The sequence below is a fragment of the Physella acuta genome, unplaced genomic scaffold, assembly GCF_028476545.2.
Source record: "Physella acuta isolate Inbredline_101_S28 unplaced genomic scaffold, ASM2847654v3 ptg001607l, whole genome shotgun sequence".
Taxonomy (NCBI): Eukaryota; Metazoa; Mollusca; class Gastropoda; family Physidae; genus Physella; species Physella acuta.
Genome location: NW_026733121.1, coordinates 180694 through 204909, shown reverse-complemented (window position 1 = coordinate 204909; position 24216 = coordinate 180694). Strand labels below are relative to the sequence as shown.

Genomic DNA, 24216 nt, shown 5'->3' with positions numbered 1-24216 from the left:
CATATCTCATGTAGGATGGTTGGATAAGTATCCATATCTCATGTAGGATGGTTGGAAAAGTATTCATATCTCATGTAGTATGGTTGGATAAGTATCCATATCTCATGTAGGATGGTTGGAAAAGTATTCATATCTCATGTAGTATGGTTGGATAAGTATCCATATCTCATGTAGGATGGTTGGAAAAGTATTCATATCTCATGTAGTATGGTTGGATAAGTATCCATATCTCATGTAGGATGGTTGGAAAAGTATTCATATCTCATGTAGTATGGTTGGATAAGTATCCATATCTCATGTAGGATGGTTGGAAAAGTATTCATATCTCATGTAGTATGGTTGGATAAGTATCCATATCTCATGTAGGATGGTTGGAAAAGTATTCATATCTCATGTAGTATGGTTGGATAAGTATCCACATCTCATGTAGGATAGTTGGATTGAAGGAACATCACATTGAGTACAGTTGAGCTAGAAGACACATCGCACAACACTCTAAAAATGACCAGTTGAAACTAATATTTGTTTTCAAGTTTTTATATTCATTAAATCTGTACATTGTCGCTAAAACAAAAAGATGAAGACTAATGTGGAAATCAATACACAAATCAACTCAATTTCAAACATGACAGTTAAAAACATCTGACCAACAACATTCTAGATCATACAAAGTAGCAACAAGTTATCAAACTGTCAGCAGGCAAACCTAACTCAATTCTGACATTCGTATGTCATAGCTACATCATTCTGGACATTCAATGGTCATAGTTACTACAAACCAAACTCACAAAATGACATTCACATGTCATATCTACATCAGACATGACATTTACAGGTCATACCTTTATTAATACTGACATTCTAAAAATTTTCTTAAATTGAAATTAATATTCTCAAATCATACCTTCATCAAATCTAACATTCACAAATATACCTCCATAAAACCTAATATTCTAAAGTCATATCTAATTAATACCTAATATTCTCAAGTCATACCTCAATAAACCTACCATTCTCAAGTCATACCTCAATAAACCTACCATTCTCAAGTCATACCTCAATAAACTTACCATTCTCAAGTCATACCTCAATAAACTTACCATTCTCAAGTCATACTTCAATAAACTTACCATTCTCAAGTCATACTTCAATAAACTTACCATTATCAAGTCAGATCTAATTAATACCTCACATTCTAAAGTCATACCCACAATAACATCAACCCCAACATTCACAAGTCAACTATACAGTAACCGCAAGTCACAAGGACCTACCACAACACAAAACATCTACTGATCTACATTTACAAAACTCATTATTTCCACCTTTTCCTGTGGTCACCTTTCTGGATCTTTCTGTAGGGAGCGGTCCGGTGAGTATTTGCTTTCACGCCTGAGGGTGTGGGTTTGAACCCGGGGTATGGTTTAAGTATGGTGTCAATGCTGACGTCCTTCTCCCCTTCTTCCATCAGACGCAGCTTAGCCTCTATTGCTTCGATCTTTGTTGCTGTGCTGAAAGGGGGGGGGGGGTCATCAGAAATTTCTGTTAGAATGGCGTGTATCTAATCACAAGATTCTTTTAATTTCTAAGAATTGTCACTTCTAATTTCAAAGAAAGTTAGAAATTCAATTTCACAGAACTATTAATAAAGAAAAAAAATCAAATAACAACCACACAATTCCAATAAATGTGGCAATGTCTAAAGACTAATTTGACAAAATAGCAATAATAGATTATGACTGAAAAAAAACAAATTTACTTGAACTAGACTAACTAAATTAACTAAATTAACTAACTTCACTATGACTGACTAAACAACCTATTTGGCCATGATTGACTAAATAAACTTACACGGCCCTAACTGACTGACTAAACAAACTTATTTGGCCATGATTGACTAAATAAACTTACACGGCCCTAACTGAGTGACTAAACAAACTTATTTGGCCATGATTGACTAAATAAACTTACACGGCCCTAACTGAGTGACTAAACAAACTTATTTGGCCATGATTGACTAAATAAACTTACACGGCCCTAACTGAGTGACTAAACAAACTTATTTGGCCATGATTGACTAAATAAACTTACATGGCCAAAACTGACTGACTAAACAAACTTATTTGGTCATGATTGACTAAATAAACTTACATGACCAAAACTGAGTGACTAAACAAACTTATTTGGCCATGATTGACTAAATAAACTTACACGGCCCTAACTGACTGACTAAACAAACTTATTTGACCATGATTGACTAAATAAACTTACACGGCCCTAACTGACTGACTAAACAAACTTATTTGGCCATGATTGACTAAATAAACTTACACGGCCCTAACTGACTGACTAAACAAACTTATTTGGCCATGATTGACTAAATAAACTTACACTGCCCTAACTGAGTGACTAAACAAACTTATTTGGCCATGATTGACTAAATAAACTTACACGGCCCTAACTGACTGACTAAACAAACTTATTTGGCCATGATTGACTAAATAAACTTACATGGCCAAAACTGAGTGACTAAACAAACTTATTTGGCCATGATTGACTAAATAAACTTACATGGCCAAAACTGACTGACTAAACAAACTTATTTGGCCATGATTGACTAAATAAACTTACACGGCCAAAACTGACTGACTAAACAAACCTATATGGTCATGATTGACTAAATAAACTTACATGACCAAAACTGAGTGACTAAACAAACTTATTTGGCCATGATTGACTAAATAAACTTACATGGCCAAAACTGACTGACTAAACAAACTTATTTGGTCATGATTGACTAAATAAACTTACATGACCAAAACTGAGTGACTAAACAAACTTATTTGGCCATGATTGACTAAATAAACTTACACGGCCCTAACTGACTGACTAAACAAACTTATTTGGCCATGATTGACTAAATAAACTTACACGGCCCTAACTGACTGACTAAACAAACTTATTTGGCCATGATTGACTAAATAAACTTACATGACCAAAACTGAGTGACTAAACAAACCTATTTGGCCATGATTGACTAAATAAACTTACACGGCCCTAACTGACTGACTAAACAAACTTATTTGGCCATGATTGACTAAATAAACTTACACGGCCCTAACTGAGTGACTAAACAAACTTATTTGGCCATGATTGACTAAATAAACTTACACGGCCCTAACTGACTGACTAAACAAACTCATTTGGCCATGATTGACTAAATAAACTTACATGGCCAAAACTGAGTGACTAAACAAACTTATTTGGCCATGATTGACTAAATAAACTTACATGGCCAAAACTGACTGACTAAACAAACTTATTTGGCCATGATTGACTAAATAAACTTACACGGCCAAAACTGACTGACTAAACAAACCTATATGGTCATGATTGACTAAATAAACTTACATGACCAAAACTGAGTGACTAAACAAACTTATTTGGCCATGATTGACTAAATAAACTTACATGGCCAAAACTGACTGACTAAACAAACTTATTTGGTCATGATTGACTAAATAAACTTACATGACCAAAACTGAGTGACTAAACAAACTTATTTGGCCATGATTGACTAAATAAACTTACATGACCAAAACTGAGTGACTAAACAAACTTATTTGGCCATGATTGACTAAATAAACTTACATGGCCAAAACTGACTGACTAAACAAACTTATTTGGTCATGATTGACTAAATAAACTTACATGACCAAAACTGAGTGACTAAACAAACTTATTTGGCCATGATTGACTAAATAAACTTACATGACCAAAACTGAGTGACTAAACAAACTTATTTGGCCATGATTGACTAAATAAACTTACACGGCCAAAACTGAGTGACTAAACAAACTTATTTGGCCTTGATTGACTAAATAAACTTACACCGCCAAAACTGACTGACTAAACAAACTTATTTGGCCATGATTGACTAAATAAACTTACTCGGCCAAAACTGACTGACTACGCAAACTTATTTGGCCATGATTGACTAAATAAACTTACTCGGCCAAAACTGACTGACTAAACAAACTTATTTGGCCATGATTGACTAAATAAACTTACATGGCCAAAACTGACTGACTAAACAAACTTACTTGGCCATGGCTGACTAAATAAACTTACTCGGCCAAAACTGACTGACTAAACAAACCTATATGGCCATGATTGACTAAATAAACTTACACCGCCAAAACTGACTGACTAAACAAACCTATATGGCCATGATTGACTAAATAAACTTACATGGCCAAAACTGAGTGACTAAAACAAACTTACTTGGCCATGGCTAATGACGATGACAACGACAGCGCTGCAGCTGCCACAGGAGGTAACGAGGGGGCTGGCGTCTGTTCTGTGGGCTTTGGTTTACATTTTGCCACTGTCTTAGCTGCTACTGGGTTCTGAAAATGTAAGGATTCATTGTGAGTGCTCTCCCTTGGGAGTCTGGGGCAGTGTTTAAATTGGATTGTTTCCCTTTGCATTAAATCATACAAGGGTCTGATTTTATCAAAGTTCACCAATCCTTAGTGACTTTGATTGTGTGACTTTGTAATTAAAATAAACGAGTTGACACGCGACGTAGCATACGCCGCTATTTAGTTTAATTCCTATTTTTCAGTAATTCATAATTTTTTAATTCGACTCTACCAATGCTGTGACTGAAAATATGTTGCTTTAAAACACCATCTGTAGCTAATGAAGGATGATTATCCTCACCCTCACTTTCCACTCCTCTTACCCCCCCCCCCCCCCCCCCCCCTTCCGCCTCAGTGAAAGCAGCGATCTGTGTCGACAGTTTACAGTCGACAATGTTATTATCTGCCCTTAGTTTCAAATTGTTTAAAAACTAAATTATCTACCCCTAATAGCCGTCACAACGATTGTAAACAGCTCACCAGACTGGTGGGGGTGGTAGTGATATAGTCCGTAAAGCTTACGTCTTGGTGTCTCGCATGGTCCCAATGAAGAGAATTATATATATAGACAGTAGATGTAAATCTGAATTTAATCATTTCATGGTAGGTCTAAAAGTAAAAGCAACAGTTTAATGTCAATAGACTTATTCCTTTATGCCCCCTGGGGATTGAAGGTCTGCAGCCACACCTCTCCACTAGCCTTGGGTTTGAGCAGCTCTCCTTAAATACACCCACGTCAACAGAGCCAATGATAATATTTGGTACATAAAATGTAAGCTTTGACATGTATAACTGATGTATTTGTTCACTTCCTACCTGTTTGGAACTGCGTGCCCACTTGACGTAGATCATACGTGACATAATCATTTTACCATCCAGGGTTTTCCTGGCCTTTTCTGCTGCCTGCCAAGTCACAGGGAGGAAAGGGTTAAAGTAGTTTTATATAGGCAGGTATGACTGGAGAATACAGGTAAATATGGTCAGGTGAACTAATGGACAATACAGGTAAATATGGTCAGGTGAACTAATGGACATTACAGGTAAATATGGTCAGGTGAACCAATGGACATTACAGGTAAATATGGTCAAGTGAACTAATGGACATTACAGGTAAATATGGTCAGGTGAACTAATGGACAATAACAAGGTAAATATGGTCTGGTGAACTAATGGACATTACATGTAAGTATGGTCAGGTGAACTAATGGACAACACAGGTAAGTATGGTCAGGTGAACTAATGGACAATAGAGGTAAATATGGTCAGGTGAACTAATGGACATTACAGGTAAATATGGTCAGGTGAACTAATGGACATTAAAGGTAAATATGGTCAGGTGAACTAATGGACATTACAGGTAAATATGGTCAGGTGAACTAATGGACATTACAGGTAAATATGGTCAGGTGAACTAATGGACATTAAAGGTAAATATGATCTGGTGAACTAATGGACATTACATGTAAGTATGGTCAGGTGAACTAATGGACAATAGAGGTAAATATGGTCAGGTGAACTAATGGACAATGCAGGTAAATATGGTTAGGTGAACTAATGGACAATGCAGGTAAATATGGTTAGGTGAACTAATGGACAATAACAAGTAATTATGTTCAGGTGAACTAATGAAAAATACAGGTAAATCTTGTGATGTAAACTAACTGTAATAGACACTACAGAAAAAGAAATGGGCAACAATGTGTTTCACTACTGGTTGAATTACCTCCCATGTGTGGAAACTAACAAAACAATATCCTTTTGACTTCCCTTTATCTGGCCCTGTCTTGTGATAGATACAATCCATCTTTCTGATAGAGCCAAACTTTTGGACCAGCTTCAGGATAGCAAACCTATAATGTAGGTACAAATAAATGTAAGTCAACACAGCAGTAAGTTGATTGTAGTATGTTACAAATGATTAAGTTAAACTCTACAATTGATGAGTATTTTAAAATAGTTGGCTTATAATTCATTTAATAACTTTTGTTTAAACAAAACCAGATATATTATTTAGTTACAAAATCATTTTAAATCTTATTTTTATAAAGTTAAACAAACCAATACACAATATATTCACATCCTAATCAAAACGTTTACTACTGTTTACAATACAAACCAATATTATTGAAATCTAATCATACTATGTTTACAGCAAAACAAATAATGGTAGCATCCAAGCCAACCCTATTCATTCCCAATGCACATGAATAAATTATCCACACACCAAGACCACCATTATTACGTCCACTTACTCCGTCATCCGAGTGTCCAGGTTGCCTATCCACAACCTCTTGTCATCATTGTCGTCAGCGTAGGGGTCCTCCGGCACCTCAATAAACTCACTGCTGGTGGGTGTCAGGACAGGTGCCTCAGGTGAGTCCAGGTGTTCTGATGTCATCTCACACATCTACCTGCCCGAGCCTAGTTCACCTGCCTCCCTCACAGGGGCATCACTCACAGGTGTCTGGGGAAAGGCAAACACCTCAATGTTTAATGGTATCAGGATTTACATTTTTAAAGTCATACCTACACGGTGGCGTAGCTAGAGGAGGGCAAGTGGGGCGCCAACCTTAAAGGAGCGCCAAAAGGGGTAGAAAAAAATTTAATGAAAAAGCCTATTTTAAGCTGAAGTATTGAATTATACACAAAGTAACGAAAATAAACAACTACAAGGCTTTACACACCGATTTACTCGATTAACTGTTTTCTATATCAATTTTGAGACACCAGAGTAGAAACTGTTACGGGATAGCAACTGGTAAGAAGCCCTACAAACCTTTTCAACTGGGGGGGTTTATAGACAGGAATAACTATTTATAGAAATGGGACTGAGGGGAGGGGGGGGTGCACAATTGATAATCTGCCCCGGGTGCTGGAACGAGTCACTAGGCCTCTGTACCTACAACTTCACGTCAGGCATTTTTCTTTTAAGTTAGAATAGTTATGAAACAAATTTAAAAAAAAATAGTTATAAAATAACTAAAGTTAATTATTTTAATTGTGTGTAGAGATGCTGATGTGGAGGATGAAGGGGCAGATTTAGTTTTTATGCCAAGCTTATATATGCTTAAATAGTGACAGACAATAAAAAAATTGGGGAATACATGCAATATATAGGCAAACAACTATTAGCAATATTGGATACAAGTTGTCTTATCTTGGGAAATGTAATAGTCGTGTGTTTCCTGTTCAACGGATTAGTGCCATGTGGCATCCATCCAGTCACTAATGTAGCCAATACTGTAGCCATTAAATATAGATGTAGCCTGTATCCAATATGTAGCTACTAGCCTATGCATAAGCCTCTAGACACTGACATAAAACATAGCCCCAAACCTATTTGGTAGTCCCAGGCCTAAAATGTAGCGACAAGAAAACTTGATCTACCAAGGTAAAACCAACGTTCACTGAGTCAACATGGGTTGTACATCAAGTAGGAGGAGGGGGGCAGTAATGTCATGTAAAGAGGAATGACAGTAAAGTACAGATAAGATTAAGAAACTGTACCTTTGGCGTGAGTAAGTGAATGTATCAGTCTACTTCTTTGTTTTTATTTTAGACTGTAGTTGTCTTTTTTAAAGTTATTTCTTTTTTTTTTTTAATAATTCACCCAGCTGTTTTTAAGTGCTAAGACGATTCCGCTGCTCTTTTTTCTTCTTTGCAGAGGCGTAGCGACCCTTCCCGGCGCCCGGGGACAAACTTTTCGATTTGCACCCCCCTCAAGATTTCGATTTGAACCCCCCCCCCCAAAATTTCAATTTGCACCCCCTTCAACCTTTCAATTTATTTTACAACCCATTTTGGCGCCCCCTAAGGTCGGCGCCCGGGGACATATGTCCCCCCCCCCGCCCCCTCGCTACGCTACTGCTTCTTTGGTAAATAGCCCTATTACTTGTTTGCTATTTTTAATGTTGTTTAGACAAAATCTAGCACAATCTAACCCTAACATATCAAACGTAACAGTAACTATTCAATAAAATTATAATCAGACAGTAGATTTACAGCCAAGTTTACGTTATGGTCCACCTGGTACCCATTAACGGAAAAGTACCGAGTCGAGCGTGGTGCCCATCACGTGACACCGGCCATCACGTGACACGGCGCTACAACCATCACGGCCGAGATGACCGGTCCACTACCTAGTTCCGTGGGTTTCACCAACAGGTTTTCTAACGTGACACGGCGCTACAACCATCACGGCCGAGATGACCGGTCCACTACCTAGTTCCGTGGGTTTCACCAACAGGTTTTCTAACGTGACACGGCGCTACAACCATCACGGCCGAGATGACCGGTCCACTACCTAGTTCCGTGGGTTTCACCAACAGGTTTTCTAACGTGACACGGCGCTACAACCATCACGGCCGAGATGACCGGTCCACTACCTAGTGCCGTGGGTTTCACCAACAGGTTTTCTAACGTGACACGGCGCTACAACCATCACGGCCGAGATGACCGGTCCACTACCTAGTTCAGCGGGTTTCACCAACAGGTTTTCTAACGTGACACGGCGCTACAACCATCACGGCCGAGATGACCGGTCCACTACCTAGTTCAGCGGGTTTCACCAACAGGTTTTCTAACGTGACACGGCGCTACAACCATCACGGCCGAGATGACCGATCCACTACCTAGTTCCGTGGGTTTCACCAACAGGTTTTCTAATCTAATGTTATAGCGATGGTTTCTTCACTTTTTATTCCCCCCCCCCCCCCCCCTCTTAAAACATCAATAAATCTTTGCGTCTTCCACAACTAATCGAAACAACTCCTCCCTCAATGAATATATATATATATATATATATATATATATATATATATATATATATATACCCACATACTTATACGTATTCGTGTAAACAAAACCCTTCTATAGGTCGAAACTTCACTAGTTAACAAACCTTCTGTGGACCGAAAATTTTGTAATGCAACAACAGAAAAAAACATCCGATGATGGAATTCAATACCGTTTTTTTTAAATTATATTTTTATTATATAGGTCTATACGTATTTTCTTCTTATATATTGTACATTTGCATTGAACCTTCCGCGATTCTGACAACCGCCCCGCCCAGTTTGAGACCGCCGTGTTAATTAAACGACGGCATCAAAACACGACCAGAGAGCAAGAATTCGACCGACCAGCGCGTCAAACCTGTACGGCCTGACTCGTAACAGCACTAGAACTTGCTGTAGCAGTTCTCATCACCTGAAGCTTCCACTGACCCACCCTCCCCGTCCCCCATGACTAACATTTACTCAGGGGAAAAAAAAAGCTTAAATAAATAACGAACACCATTTGGGTCTATTCGCTACAGTAAGACAGTGACGTCACCAGCTAACCGTCCCCCAATTAAAGTGGTGTGTAAGATCTAACCCAGTCGCCTACAAGTTTGATTAGGTAGAGTAGCCTCAAGTTTACTACAGGTAAGTTTCTTTAGCCTAGAAGTTGTGGAAGTTATAAACGAAGGCAGAATTCGAACAAAGTTCTAATAGGATACTGTGGATACTACAATTTTATACCAGTAAATGGGTGGACGATGTTTAAGACATGTTTAAGATCTCTTCAAAATGTGCCCGGCAATTTTTACGACAGGAAAATAATTGGTCGGTAATTTTTCAGGTGGATTATGTGTCCGCAAAGTTTCTCAGTAGGATAGCAACGGTGCTTTTGAGTATCTAATATCTGCATTTTAAATAAGTCATACAACAAAATTTGTACCCGCAACATTCATAGGGAAGATGTGATGACGCAATGTTGCGTCGAAGCCAGGTAGATAGCAGAAATAGGCTTTAGCGTGTTAGTCAGAGGTAGACCAATGAAAATTCAGAGACTGACCGGTCACGTGGTATGGTCAGCTGACCACTGAGGCGTGGGGCAGTAGAGCGATAGGCCAGGAGTTGATAGGTAGCTAGCGAAGAGTAGAGAAGGTGTTAGGAAGCGGTTAGAGACGGTTGTAATTTGCAGAGCTAGAGAACAGTTAGATAGTGTTAGGAGTGGTCACGGGAGTGTGTAGTTAGTAGTATAGTGAACAGTTAGTAGTAGTAGTAAACAGTAGAGAGTGTAGAATAGGCTGGTTAGATAGAACTGATTTATAATTTTAATAAAGAACTTTGTATTTGGAACTTGAACGGTGTGTTGTTGGATTCATTCGTTACCGCCTTCATAAAATCCCCACCCTCACAGAAGACAAGTTTAAAAACAAAATTATTTAGTAATTCTCTGACACCGCCCTTACATAAACCGTAAATATTTGCCGTTACTTGTACCTACGCTTACATAAACCGTAAATATTTACCATTACTTTACCCGCCCTTACACAAACTGTACATATTTACCGTTACTTGTGCATACCCTTACACAAACTTTCTATATTTACCGTTACTTTACCCGCACTTACACAAACTGTAAATATTTACTGCTATTTGTACCCGCCCTTACACAAACCGTAAATATTAACCCTTACTTGTACCCGCCCTTACACAAACCGTAAATATTTACCCTAACACAAACCGTTCCTCCCACAGCTGTCGCCTACCATGTCGGTACAACGACAAGTTCCCGTCTCGATGGAACCTTCCCGCCCAGACGTCTTTGACTCCTTTTTCCCCAGTTTTAGAGACGCCCAGTTCCCTGGTTCCTCGCTGTCAGGTTCCACGTTCCCGCGAGAAAACGCCTTCTACGCCCCGAGAGAAACCTACGTGAGAGATCCTATGCGAGACACGGCAGGTAAGTTCTGAGGGTTGTACTATATACACATGCCATAACTATGCCAGTACAGAAATCTTGTTATCGTATGTTTTTTACCAGTTTACCAGGCCAACCCAATGCCGGTCAGTGCCCTGCCCTTGACCAGGGGCTTCTTCAACCCTGAGCGTCAGCTGGCCAGTATGGACAACGAGCTGCAGAGGATGTCGTCAGAGATGCGCCGGATGTTCAGTGAGATCCAGCACCTGATGCCGGGGGATGCTAACCCAGAGGGCTGGAGGGTTAAGGTACTGGGGGCAGGGGGAGGGGGTGGAGGGTTAAGGTACTGGGGGCATGGGGGAGGGGGTGGAGGGTTAAGGTACTGGGGGCATGGGGTGTGGAGGGTTAAGGTACTGGGGGCAGGGGGAGGGGGGTGTAGGGTTAAGGTACTGGGGGCATGGGGTGGAGGGTTAAGGTACAGAGGGGAGGGGGTGGAGGGTTAAGGTACTGGGGGCATGGGGTGGAGGGTTAAGGTACAGGGGGCATGGGGTGGAGGGTTAAGGTACAGGGGGCATGGGGGGGGTGGAGGGTTAAGGTACTGTGGGCAGGGGGGGGGCTGGAGGGTTAAGGTACAGGGGGCATGGGGTGTGGAGGGTTAAGGTACTGGGGGCATGGGGTGTGGAGGGTTAAGGTACTGGGGGCATGGGGTGGAGGGTTAAGGTACAGGGGGCATGGGGTGGAGGGTTAAGGTACAGGGGGCATGGGGGGGGGGGGGTGGAGGGTTAAGGTACTGTGGGCAGGGGGGGGGGGGGCTGGAGGGTTAAGGTACTGGGGACATGGAAAAGGGAAGGTGGAGGGTAGAGGTACAGGGGACATGGAGGGGGTGGAGGATTAAGGTATTGGGGGCATGGAAAAGGGAAGGTGGAGGGTTAAGGTACAGGGGGCATGGGGTGTGGAGGGTTAAGGTACTGGGGGCATGGGGTGTGGAGGGTTAAGGTACTGGGGGCATGGGGTGGAGGGTTAAGGTACAGTGAGATCCAGCACCTGATGCAGGGGGACTCTAACCCAGAGGGCTGGAGGGTTAAGGTACAGGGGGCATGGGGGTGGGGGGTTAAGGTATAGGGGGCATGGGGCTGGATAGTTAAGGTACTGGGGACATGGGGAGGGGGGGTGGAGGGTTAAGGTACTGGGGACATGGAAAAGGGAAGGTGGAGGGTAGAGGTACAGGGGACATGGAGGGGGTGGAGGATTAAGGTATTGGGGGCATGTGGGATGGAGGATTAAGGTACTTGTGGTATGGGGGGGGGGAGAGGTTAAGGTACAGGGGATATCGGGGAGGTGGGGTGGGCGTTGGAGAAGTACGGGGGAGAGGTTGGGGGATGACAGTATTGTTGATTATAGGATAGTAAGATTAAGGTACCTAGCACCGAGAGGGGGTGAGAATTTTTTGGATTAAGGTGCTGTTGGTCAGAGGGGTGGAAGATTAAGGTGCGGTTGGTCAGAGGGCTGGAAGATTAAGGTGCTGTTGGTCAGAGGGGTGGAAGATTAAGGTGCTGTTGGTCAGAGGGGTGGAAGATTAAGGTGCGGTTGGTCAGAGGGGTGGAAGATTAAGGTGCTGTTGGTCAGAGGGGTGGAAGATTAAGGTGCTGTTGGTCAGAGGGATGGAAGATTAAGGTGCTGTTGGTCAGAGGGATGGAAGATTAAGGTGCTGTTGGCAAAAGGGGTGGAAGATTAAGGTGCTGTTGGCAAAAGGGGGTAGAAGATTAGGGTGCTGAATAAGACCGATTAGAGGGGGGGGGGGAAGGGAACTTATTGAGAATTGGATAAAGGGCGTGGGTGAAAGGATTAAAGTGTTGATGGTGATAGAGATGGAGGTTTAAGGTGTTGTAGATCAGAGAATACGTGAGTTAAAAAGTAAATTAAAGCACTAACCAAGATGTTACCGACCACTTAGGAAAAAAAGCGGAATTTGTTTTACAAAGGGGGGGGGGGGCTTAATAATATTTCGAGATTTCAAAACCATTATATCTAAACCCTGATAGATCATGTGCTATACCGAGGCGGGTGGTATTTCTACCAAAAGTAAGGTCAGGTACCTTATAAGTGGCCCTTTAAAAAGTAACACCTAAGGAATGCAACACATCAAATAAAAAGCAACGGTAAATTAAGAGTTACTCCCCTTCAAAACTTAGACAGGGCAGCATCAACCTTTAAGCTATTTTTAAATAACAGTTCAGATATCTATGTCTAAAAAAATATTTTTCGAAAGTATAACGGCCATAATGTATTAAATCTACAATAAGACTTCACGATAGACGAAAATGTCGCTATGTCTCCACAAAAATGCCACCATAATGTATGTATAACTTGTATACAATTCTTATGTTTACACCACAGGAGAATTTTTTCCTGGACAACCCCGTGTACCATGACGTGTCGTCTGGACACAACGTCTTCCGGTTACAGTTTGACGTCAGACAGTTCAGGCCGGAAGAGATTTTCGTCAAGACTCTTGGCAAGTACGTCATCGTAGTTGTCCTACAACACACTAGTACGTAATTGTGACGGGCTACCGTCCGAAAATAATGTAAAGGAGGAGGGGTTAGGTTATGGTGAAGCGTTTCATTAAGGCATCTCTCCCCCCCCCCCCTCCCCCGAATGAAATGGAGAAAAATAATGTACATAGAAAACATATACTGTCGTCGCCCTCGGAAATTTTAGTCCCCCCCCCCCCCCCCCCGCCCCAGAAATTAAAGTTCGTCACACCCCCTACCCTTGGAGAAAAATTTCTGGGAGAAACACGGAGGGGGGGGGTCTTGTAACGTAGCATATTGAATATCATAGAAATAAATTTTAAAACAATGTAATTTTTTTTTGTACAAATATAGATCTAGTTATGGAGGTTGATGTCCATCTTACTATGTGTTTATAATCTATCTACATATCTACTAGCCAGCTGACCATTTATAGATCTAGTTATGGAGGTTGATGTCCATCTTACTATGTGTTTCTAATCTATCTACATATCTACTAGCCAGCTGACCATTTATAGATCTAGTTATGGAGGTTGATGTCCGTCTATGTGTTTCTAATCTATCTACATATCTACTAGCCAGCTGACCATTTATAGATCTAGTTATGGAGGTTGATGTCCATCTGTGTTTCTAATCTTTCTACATATCTACTAGCCAGCTGACCATTTATAGATCTAGTTATGGAGGTTGGTGTCCATCTAACTATGTGTTTCTAATCTATCTACATATCTACTAGCTAGCTGACCATTTATAGATCTAGTTATGTAGGTTGATGTCCATCTAACTATGTGTTTCTAATCTCTCTACATATCTACTAGCCAACTGACCATTTATAGATCTACTTATGGAGGTCGATGTCCATCTAACTATGTGTTTCTAATCTATCTACATATCTACTAGCCAGCTGACCATTTATAGATCTAGTTATGGAGGTTGATGTCCATCTAACTATGTGTTTCTAATCTATCTACATATCTACTAGCCAGCTGACCATTTATAGATCTAGTTATGGAGGTTGATGTCCGTCTATGTGTTTCTAATCTATCTACATATCTACTAGCCAGCTGACCATTTATAGATCTAGTTATGGAGGTTGATGTCCGTCTATGTGTTTCTAATCTATCTACATATCTACTAGCTAGCTGACCATTTATAGATCTAGTTATGGAGGTTGATGTCCATCTTACTATGTGTTTCTAATCTCTCTACATATCTACTAGCCAACTGACCATTTATAGATCTAGTTATGGAGGTTGATGTCCGTCTATGTGTTTCTAATCTCTCTACATATCTACTAGCCAGCTGACCATTTATAGATCTAGTTATGGAGGTTGATGTCCATCCAACTGTGTTTCTAATCTATCTACATATCTACTAGCCAGCTGACCATTTATAGATCTAGTTATGGAGGTTGATGTCCATCTAACTATGAGTTTCTAATCTATCTACATATCTACTAGCCAACTGACCATTTATAGATCTAGTTATGGAGGTTGATGTCCATCTAACTATGAGTTTCTAATCTATCTACATATCTACTAGCCAGCTGACCATTTATAGATCTAGTTATGGAGGTTGGTGTCCATCTAACTATGTGTTTCTAATCTATCTACATATCTACTAGCTAGCTGACCATTTATAGATCTAGTTATGTAGGTTGATGTCCATCTAACTATGTGTTTCTAATCTCTCTACATATCTACTAGCCAACTGACCATTTATAGATCTACTTATGGAGGTTGATGTCCATCTAACTATGTGTTTCTAATCTCTCTACATATCTACTAGCCAACTGACCATTTATAGATCTAGTTATGGAGGTTGATGTCCGTCTATGTGTTTCTAATCTATCTACAAATCTACCAGCCAGCTGACGATTTATAGATCTAGTTATGGAGGTTGATGTCCATCTAACTATGTGTTTCTAACCTATCTACATATCTACTAGCCAGCTGACCATTTATAGATCTAGTTATGGAGGTTGATGTCCATCTAACTATGTGTTTCTAACCTATCTACATATCTACTAGCCAGCTGACCATTTATAGATCTAGTTATGGAGGTTGATGTCCATCTAACTATGTGTTTCTAATCTATCTACATATCTACTAGCCAGCTGACAATTCACGCCAAGCATGACGAGAGCACAGATGGCAAATCTTTACACAAGGAATATCATCGTCAATATGTGCTACCGAAGGTGAGGTCATGTACTATACAGAGGGGGGAGGGTAGTGTTACTGAAGGTTAGGTCATGTGTTATACAGAGGGGGAGGGTAGTGTTACTGAAGGTTAGGTCATGTGTTATACAGAGGGGGAGGGTAGTGTTACTGAAGGTTAGGTCATGTGTTATACAGAGGGGGAGGGTAGTGTTACTGAAGGTTAGGTCATGTGTTATACAGAGGGGGAGGGTAGTGTTACTGAAGGTTAGGTCATGTGTTATACAGAGGGGGAGGGTAGTGTTACTGAAGGTTAGGTCATGTGTTATACAGAGGGGGAGGGTAGTGTTACTGAAGGTTAGGTCATGTGTTATACAGAGGGGGAGGTGGTGTTACTGAAGGCAGGGATGTGACTTTTCCGAATTTTAGCGGAAATCCGATTTTTCCGTTTCAGTTGCGATTTTCCTCCGCTGATTTAATTTTCGCCGAATTTTTCCGCCGAGTTCCAATTTTTGTCGATTTTTTACGAAGTTTTAAACATTCGGAAAAAAAACGGAAATGTCTTCTACGGAAAGAGCCGATTTGCTCATTCCACTTATTCGTAATTAAATCGACAATTACTGTACTTAGGTCAAACGGACACTCGAATATGCGCATTTCTTTTCGATTGGTCGATTGCGCTAGGTCTGACGGTGCTAGATCAAGATTAAATGTAGATTAAGAATAAGATTCGGAATTTCGGCGGAATTTTCAAAGCACACTTTTTTAGTCCAAATTTTCCGCTGATATTTTCAGTTAACTATTTATCAACTACACGGGAAAAGGTAATCTAAAATAATGCAGTTATTCAAATGAATCTTACATCTCTTAAGCCTGCTAATCTAGCTATCGATATAGCCTAATTTACTTATCGGTATTTTAACCCGCCTAAATCTAGAGTTTCTCTCTGATTTTATTTTATTTCGCAATCTCAAATGAATATTGAAATCCTTGCAAAGGGTGACTATGAGGACTAGACTACCCGCCCCACCTCGTAGCAACGGTGGCTCTTGTGACCTCACCTTGACCCCAAGCACGTGTTCGGTACTGCTGGTGGAAATAGCTGTTTCTGCAATTCGTATGCTTCGTAGGCCTACAGATTAAAACAAAATACTAAACTCAACGTGACTACGACCGTGTCTTGTTTGTGGAAGAAAAAATACGTTCAGACTGTTTTTAAAAAGGGGTCTTCCATTAATAACGTCACACTGGTAAGATAGTGTAACGTCATATTCTTGTATTTTAAAAAAAGTAATGTTAGAAACAACTGCATTTTAGCCGCTATTAGAAAACTGTTGTAAAATATTGTAATAGAAATTGAATAAAGTACCCAGAGCCGGCGTTAGGAACACGCGGGGCCTAGGGCCAACCATCCGCGCAAGGCCTGCTTTATTTCCATTATATATATATATATATATATATATATATATATATATATATATATATATATATATATATATATATATATATATATATATATATATATATATATATATATATATATATATATATATATATATATATATATATATATACATACATGTGTGTGCGTGTGTGTGCGTGGGTGTGTGTGTATAGTCCTATATAATATGCATACACACATAATAACACATAATTGTTTTGGAGTCTATAAGACAGATGTTTACCTCTCCCACGTTTTAACCCAATGTTCTTAGTTTTTTTTTTCCTTGCTAAGATATTAAATCACTTTTGACAGTTATGTAATTCATACCAAATCACTTTTAACTTTCTTCCAAAAAAATAATAATAAATCACTCTGTCTAATGCCCCTTGATATAGATCCTAAGGCCCCCCCCCCCCCTCGTAGCCCTCTTCCCACCCCTCTGCACGCAACTGAATGTTAATTTTGTCATACCAAGACAAGTAGGCCTACATATACGACATCTACAACAAGAAAGTTAGGACTAGCGTTCATCGGGTCACTAACTGTATACTACAGGCATCCCGTCTGCTCACTAATACTAGGACGTCATCATCGGTATCACTTTACGTGTTTCCCAAATTTACATCCCATGCCAGGTCGGGGGCTGATTCACGTCCAACTATCTCCAACTATCTCTAGTCAGCTCAGGTCAAATGCGAGGAGACCGTACCCAACAGAAAGGGGAGGTCAGACACTGTTTTTGTATCGAATTACGGCCTTTCCCAGTTCAGGTGGGCGATAACTCACCAACACCAACCGTGGCCTCAGTTATAACAATCAACAACGTCGGCATTCGACCATTTAGTTTTTCCCAATTGAATTCAGCAACAACTATATAAGTTTACAAACTAATTCAGATAACAATGACAGTGCTGAAGCGCGGGGCCCCTTCAAGCGCGGGGCCCCTTCAAGCGCGGGGCCCCTTCAAGCGCGGGGCCTAGGGCGACCGCCCCGTTTGCCACCCCCTAACGCCGGCTCTGAAAGTACCCTATGTTGGTTGACCTCAGTCAATATTTTAGAAAAAATCGATGTTTTAAAAAAAAATTCAAATTAATTTCGAGGAGGGGGGAGCATTTGTTGGCTGAGGTGTGACGTCATTATGGGGTGGGGGGGGGGGGAGTCTGGCTTTTGTAGGAGAGAGGGGAGGTAAATATCATTTAAAAAAACGTGGATGACCCCTAACAATTTACAGCTATTCCAAAATACATTAATATCGATATGGCTTGGCTATCATAATGATTAACTTTGGTTCACACGTCAGACCCTTTCTAATTTTAGCTAACCTGGTCCATTGCATTTTTGCATCATATGAACCTAAAACTCAACTTGTAACTAATCTTAATCTAGGATCTTTACAGTTGAAGACAAATATTTTTACCAATCCAATCTTTAAAAGAATATAAGGCATTAGGTCCCCTATTTAAAAATTGAAAACAGGAGTACATCTAGAATCTACACTAGATTAGTACAGTTTAAATTAGCTTAATGGTAAAATAAAACTTAATTGCTACTTTAGTTACATTGTAATTTTTAAAAAGTTGTTTATAATGTAAACATTAAATTGCAATTAGACAAGACTTTCAATGTTTTTTTAGAGTAACATAAACTTCTTGTATTTAAAATATTAACTTCATTAAACAATTAATTAGTACAGTAACAGTATGAAGCTGCTTAACTGCGATAAAAAGTAGATAAACATATTGAGATATTATCCGAAGAAAATTTCCTAATTTTTTTTTCTGGTCTGGTCACATCCCTGTGAAGGTAAGGTCATGTACTATACAGAGGGGGGAGGGTGGTGTTACTGAAGGTAAGGTCATGTACTATAGAGGGGGAGGGTAGTGTTACTGAAGGTTAGGTCATGTGCTATACAGAGGGGGTGGTAGTACTAGCAAAAGTTAGGTCATGTCTCATACAGGAAGGTCATGTACGGAGGGGGGTTGATACTACAATCAGAAGTAAGGTCATGTGCTATACATAGGTTATCTAAGTCAATTTTTTACAGTGCTAACAAAGTAAGGTCATATGTTATTCAGGTTGGGCAGAAGGTGCTAGTTACCTAAAAAAAATGAAGTTCATTACCTATGGTTAGTACACACTGGAGACATTATGCCCAACTAAAGACAATAGAGTCAATCTGTTCCAGAGACTTTATCCCCAACTAAAGACAATAGAGATAATCTGTTCCAGAGACTTTATCCCCAACTAAAGACAATAGAGATAATCTGTTCCAGAGACCTTATCCCCAACTAAAGACAATAGAGTTAATCTGTTCCAGAGACATTATCCCCAACTAAAGACAATAGAGTTAATCTGTTCCGGAGACCTTATCCCCAACTAAAGACAATAGAGTTAATCTGTTCCGGAGACCTTATCCCCAACTAAAGACAATAGAGTTAATCTGTTCCAGAGACCTTATCCCCAACTAAAGACAATAGAGTTAATCTGTTCCAGAGACCTTATCCCCAACTAAAGACAATAGAGTTAATCCGCTACAGAGACCTTATCCCCAACTTAAGACAATAGAGTTAATCTGTTCCAGAGACCTTATCCCAACTAAAGACACAATAGAGTTAATCTGTTACAAAGGACAGGGGAGATAATAACTGGGGCAGATGTGGTCAATACATTGCACCAGTGGCATTTATTTCCCCTGATTTAACATAGGCACCTAGGGAGCTCCTAGACACTTATTCTTGGCATCAGAACTCAAGGTTCATGGGGTCAGTAATCACTCACTCCACCAATCAAACATCAATATTTAATGAGGCACTTGTTGAAAAAAAAATCTGATTGAGAGTTTTCTCTGTCATAGGAGCTGAACCCAGAGACCTTGACATCCAAGCTAAGTCGTGATGGGATACTGACCATTGAAGCCCCACTGCCCATTACTGATGGACATAAGGATAAGCTGATCCCTATAAAACATGAGTAACATGCCAGCTGGCCATCTTACACCACCAAACACCTGGCTAAGACAGCCAACAAGAACTGCTACTTTATAATATTAAAAAAGACTTCATCTTTGCCTCTATAATATACAACTCAAACCATTTTTTTTTTATTTACTTTATGAACTTTATGCAAATAAATTTGTAAAAGACAATAAATAATTCTCAAGAGCTGAAATACCACATACATGAATAAATGCAGCCTTTATTGTTGGTAGAAATATGTTTTGGAATTTTACATAAATAAACCATCTTAAATGGTTTCTTCTATTGAATGTTGCAATATTAAATTTATATAAGTAGATATACAATAATTTGTTTGGAACTATCAAGACATTGTATAATTATGTTTAAAGATTACTGTTACAGTCACAAATCCAGCTTCTACCCCTTTACGTCAAATCTTACCCATTTGAAGTATGAGTTCTAAAACTTTCCGTGTCACTTAATTTACATGCATTAGTAAAGAAAATTGTATAAAACAGCTCTGTGCTTAAAAAAGGGTTAAATTTATGTTCCAAACTTCCAAACTTTTAAAAACATGTATTACAATCACTCATTTTCATGTGTGCATTAAGGTTTGTATTAAAATATGAATAAACATTTGAAACCATCCAATATTGTATGTGCTTGAACTAAATTATTATCTAAAATAAGTCTACAAATTAACTAATAACATATGGCCAGAATACTTGACCTAATCGCATGTTAAATAAATTTCCTGCTGTTTATGTTAAATGTTAGATTAATGATGAATAACCTAAGCAAAGAAAGTTAACCCAGAATATATGAAGCAATTAGTCACTTCCTTCTGTTTACTTGGCTTACAACTCATTCTCTACATCACATATGTGACACCAAAATAAAAAGGTAAAGGGACAGTGACTTGTAAAAAGTGCCCAGATCTTTCAGAATGGGGGGAGCATTTTTTGACAATAAGAATATCTATATATAATTAGGGGGGTGGTGGTCAGGGAAAAAAATTATATTGATAGTTCAGCTCGCGCCAGAATAGGTCGCTTTGTCAACATGGCATGTGAGCAGATCTCATAACTGAATTTGTTGATTATTTTAAATTCATCTTTTTAATTTGACCTGCTAGGAATGTGTGTTTCTGTTGTGTTTATAATAAAATACGCTCAACTGGAGGTGAACGTGAAGTGGGGAATAAAATACAATAGGCCCCTTTCTCAATAAGCTAAAATAGTAAATAGAGTTTTACACACATTCTTTCGAGTTTTATTTTTTTAAGTTAGATATAGATCTAGATTTATATCTAAAAAATCTTTAAATAAATTAAATCTTTGAGATTCTAGATTCTGAGACGATCCAGCTAGCGCTAGATTTTTAAATCTTAGCATTCATTTGATTTCTTAGTCTTAGGAGGCTAGGCCTGGCCTAGATCTCTTTCTCTAAAATTCTAGATCTAGATCAGACTAAATCTATCTTTAAACTTTCTATCACTCAGTCTAAGTCTATCAGTATCAGTGACACTGTGTTAGTGCTGTTAGTATCACAGAATTTCGGAAATTAACAGTTAACATTAACTTTAACTTTTCTTTTACTAGATCTAGATCTAGATCTAGTCTAGAATCTAGTATTCTAGATTCTAGTTCGATCTAGTTAGATCGTCTCCTGGCTGAGATGGCGGGATGACCTCTGACCCTGAAACGTCACTCGTCGTTTTTTGCGTTTTTTTTCGTTTTTTTTAGGGGTCCGTTACACGACAAATGAAAAAACTGCTAATATCGCAAAATCTCATCATTATTTTAATGTGAGATGCTAACTAAATGGACGCCATGCCTTAAAATGTTCGAAATATTCACGAGATACGTGGTTTTAATTAATACACGCTATTTTTGTCGAGTACTCTTGGGAAAAACTGAACTGCCGCCTTAAACGGCCCAGTACATGGTCGAAACCCCCTGGTACAAATGCAGAAATATATAATTGAGATATTTATAATGATTAATTACAGATATGTTGATACATTTTTTAAAAATCGAATATGAGGATGAGGTACCAATGCAGAAATTTCTGTCCGCGTTGTTTACTATCGTGACGTCATTGTTACGCTAGTTACCTCACAGAAACAACTAGTTTTTGTTTTTTGCGGAATGAACCTTTAAGTCTAGTATTTTAATTATAATTCAACTGCAGCGTGTGCAGAAAAAGTAAAATTGTGGAAATTATTATTGTATTAGTAATTTTATTAAAATATGGCCTATATTGATTTTTTTTCTTCACTGTGGGCCGACACTAGCTGCGTTGAATTTAATTCGTGACCGGTGGTTAACCTCGTCAACGCTGCGTGGCCTATTCGTTTATATAATCAGTGATGCTCGTTCAGTGGCCTTTTTCAGAGCTAGGCCTAATTTCGGGCGATTTTTAGAGTTATTTGATAGGCCGTTAGCCTTTTTCATTGCTGCGTATTTTAAACAATGCTTGTTCAGCGGCCTTTTTTTTTTTGGCGCTAAATAATCTGTTTACGGGCATTTTAAGCGTTTATGTGTTTATTATTTTTAAAGCTAGACGTAGATCTAGTTAAAAAAAAATGTGCGCGAGCATCATTTTCGTCTGTTAAAATTACAATTGGTTTAAGTTCAGGGTGGAGATCTTTTATCGTTTTTTTTTCTTGACAGATTTTATCAAGATAGATCGACTTCAAGTTGATATTGAATATTTAAATTACTTTACCTTACTACATTAAACTACATTTGCTTTATCTTTTAAGAGAGTAGACAAAAAAAATTAAGCTAAGTTTTAAAATTAGTCTTAGTAACGTTAGTTTTGTATCCATTCGGCTCTACTCTATTATAATTTGCTTGAAGAAGGGGGGGGGGGGGGGAAAGAGAGAGAGAGAAGTGAAGACACCGACGATCTCGAGTACGCGTGTTCATTCTATGACGTGTACTACAGGCCTGCTGACCGCACAGTGACCCCTCGACCGTGGTGGGATTTTTCACCCGCGGGATAGTAAACATAAGCAAGCAATCACGCGAGTGACGATGTTTGGAGATTTTATTAAAAAAAAAATTACACGTCACGTTTTCAATATGAAAAAAAATGTAATGTAAAAAAAAAAGACACTAATACCGTGTATGAACTTCAGCTTCCACACTGTTGACTCAATATAATGTGAATTGAGTTAGGCCTATTTCTTGTATTTATAGACTATCATAACAATCATATTATTTTAAGCATATTTAATAAAATTAGAATTTGAAATAAAAATATTTTTTATGGTAATTTGAGTTATGCAAGTGTTCATTATTTCATAAAAAATGGTATGAATAACATGTAGAGTAGAATTTGTAATGTACATTTTCCTTTACCAATTTAATAAATAACTAGATCTAGCTTTATTATAAATCAGTTGGTTTTTTTTTTGTTATTTTCCGGTGAGTAAATAACCTAAGTTGACACACCCCTTAAAAAACTTGTGCACACCAGTTCACGACGTCATGCCATGCCGGCAGGGATCGAGAACGTGGGTTTTGTCATTCATTTTCCATTCTAGACAAATTTTAAAATTCTCTCTTTTCTCGTCAACTGAGTAAGCTAGATATTTAAATGTGGTGTCAAATGTTCTCTTAAGGGGTAAGGAACTTAATAGTGTATTTGAAATAACAGAATATTTTATTTTAAAAAATCCATAATTAAACCTAATCTAGATTGAAAATATGACTGGACAGTGGACAGACATAGATTATCGGATTGGTACCCCGGATTATACTTACAATGATAATCTCTTATTGAAAAATCTGAGTTTTCGCCAAGTTTACTTCTTTCTTGGAGTCAGGTAATCAGGCCACAAGTTAAACATTAAATTACTTCTAGAGATCTAGACTAGATTCTTGTTGTAAGTAAATTTGTCAACAATGGCTAAAATCAAATAAACAATCGCTATCTAACAACAAACGAGGTTTCACTAAATACCGAAACAAATAAAATGTTTTTAAAAATTTTACAAGCTTC

At 38.9% G+C, this 24216-nt stretch overlaps 2 protein-coding genes across 3 annotated transcripts; one reads left to right on the top strand and one right to left on the bottom strand.

Annotated features, from left to right (window-relative positions):
* Positions 1-521: 521 nt before the first annotated feature.
* Positions 522-24145, bottom strand: LOC131929297 (putative RNA-binding protein 18). Of its 2 annotated transcripts, XR_009383945.1 has the most exons (7): positions 23979-24145; positions 6677-6888; positions 6148-6274; positions 5241-5327; positions 4285-4409; positions 1157-1511; positions 522-1036 (listed from the first exon to the last, which is right to left on the bottom strand). XR_009383945.1 is itself a non-coding variant. In XM_059285388.1 (6 exons), the coding sequence occupies exons 2-6, from the start codon at positions 6829-6831 to the stop codon at positions 1316-1318; spliced, it is 690 nt and encodes a 229-aa protein (XP_059141371.1). In that variant the 5' UTR covers positions 6832-6888; positions 23979-24145; the 3' UTR covers positions 522-1315. The 2 variants fall into 2 exon arrangements, 1 of the variants encoding a protein (XP_059141371.1); XM_059285388.1 differs by having other exon boundaries at positions 522-1511.
* On the top strand, positions 9753-20843 carry LOC131929296 (alpha-crystallin B chain). The gene is made up of 6 exons (XM_059285387.1): positions 9753-9850; positions 10952-11153; positions 11235-11419; positions 13509-13630; positions 15758-15845; positions 20103-20843. The coding sequence occupies exons 2-6, from the start codon at positions 10964-10966 to the stop codon at positions 20220-20222; spliced, it is 705 nt and encodes a 234-aa protein (XP_059141370.1). The 5' UTR covers positions 9753-9850; positions 10952-10963; the 3' UTR covers positions 20223-20843.
* Positions 24146-24216: the final 71 nt, after the last annotated feature.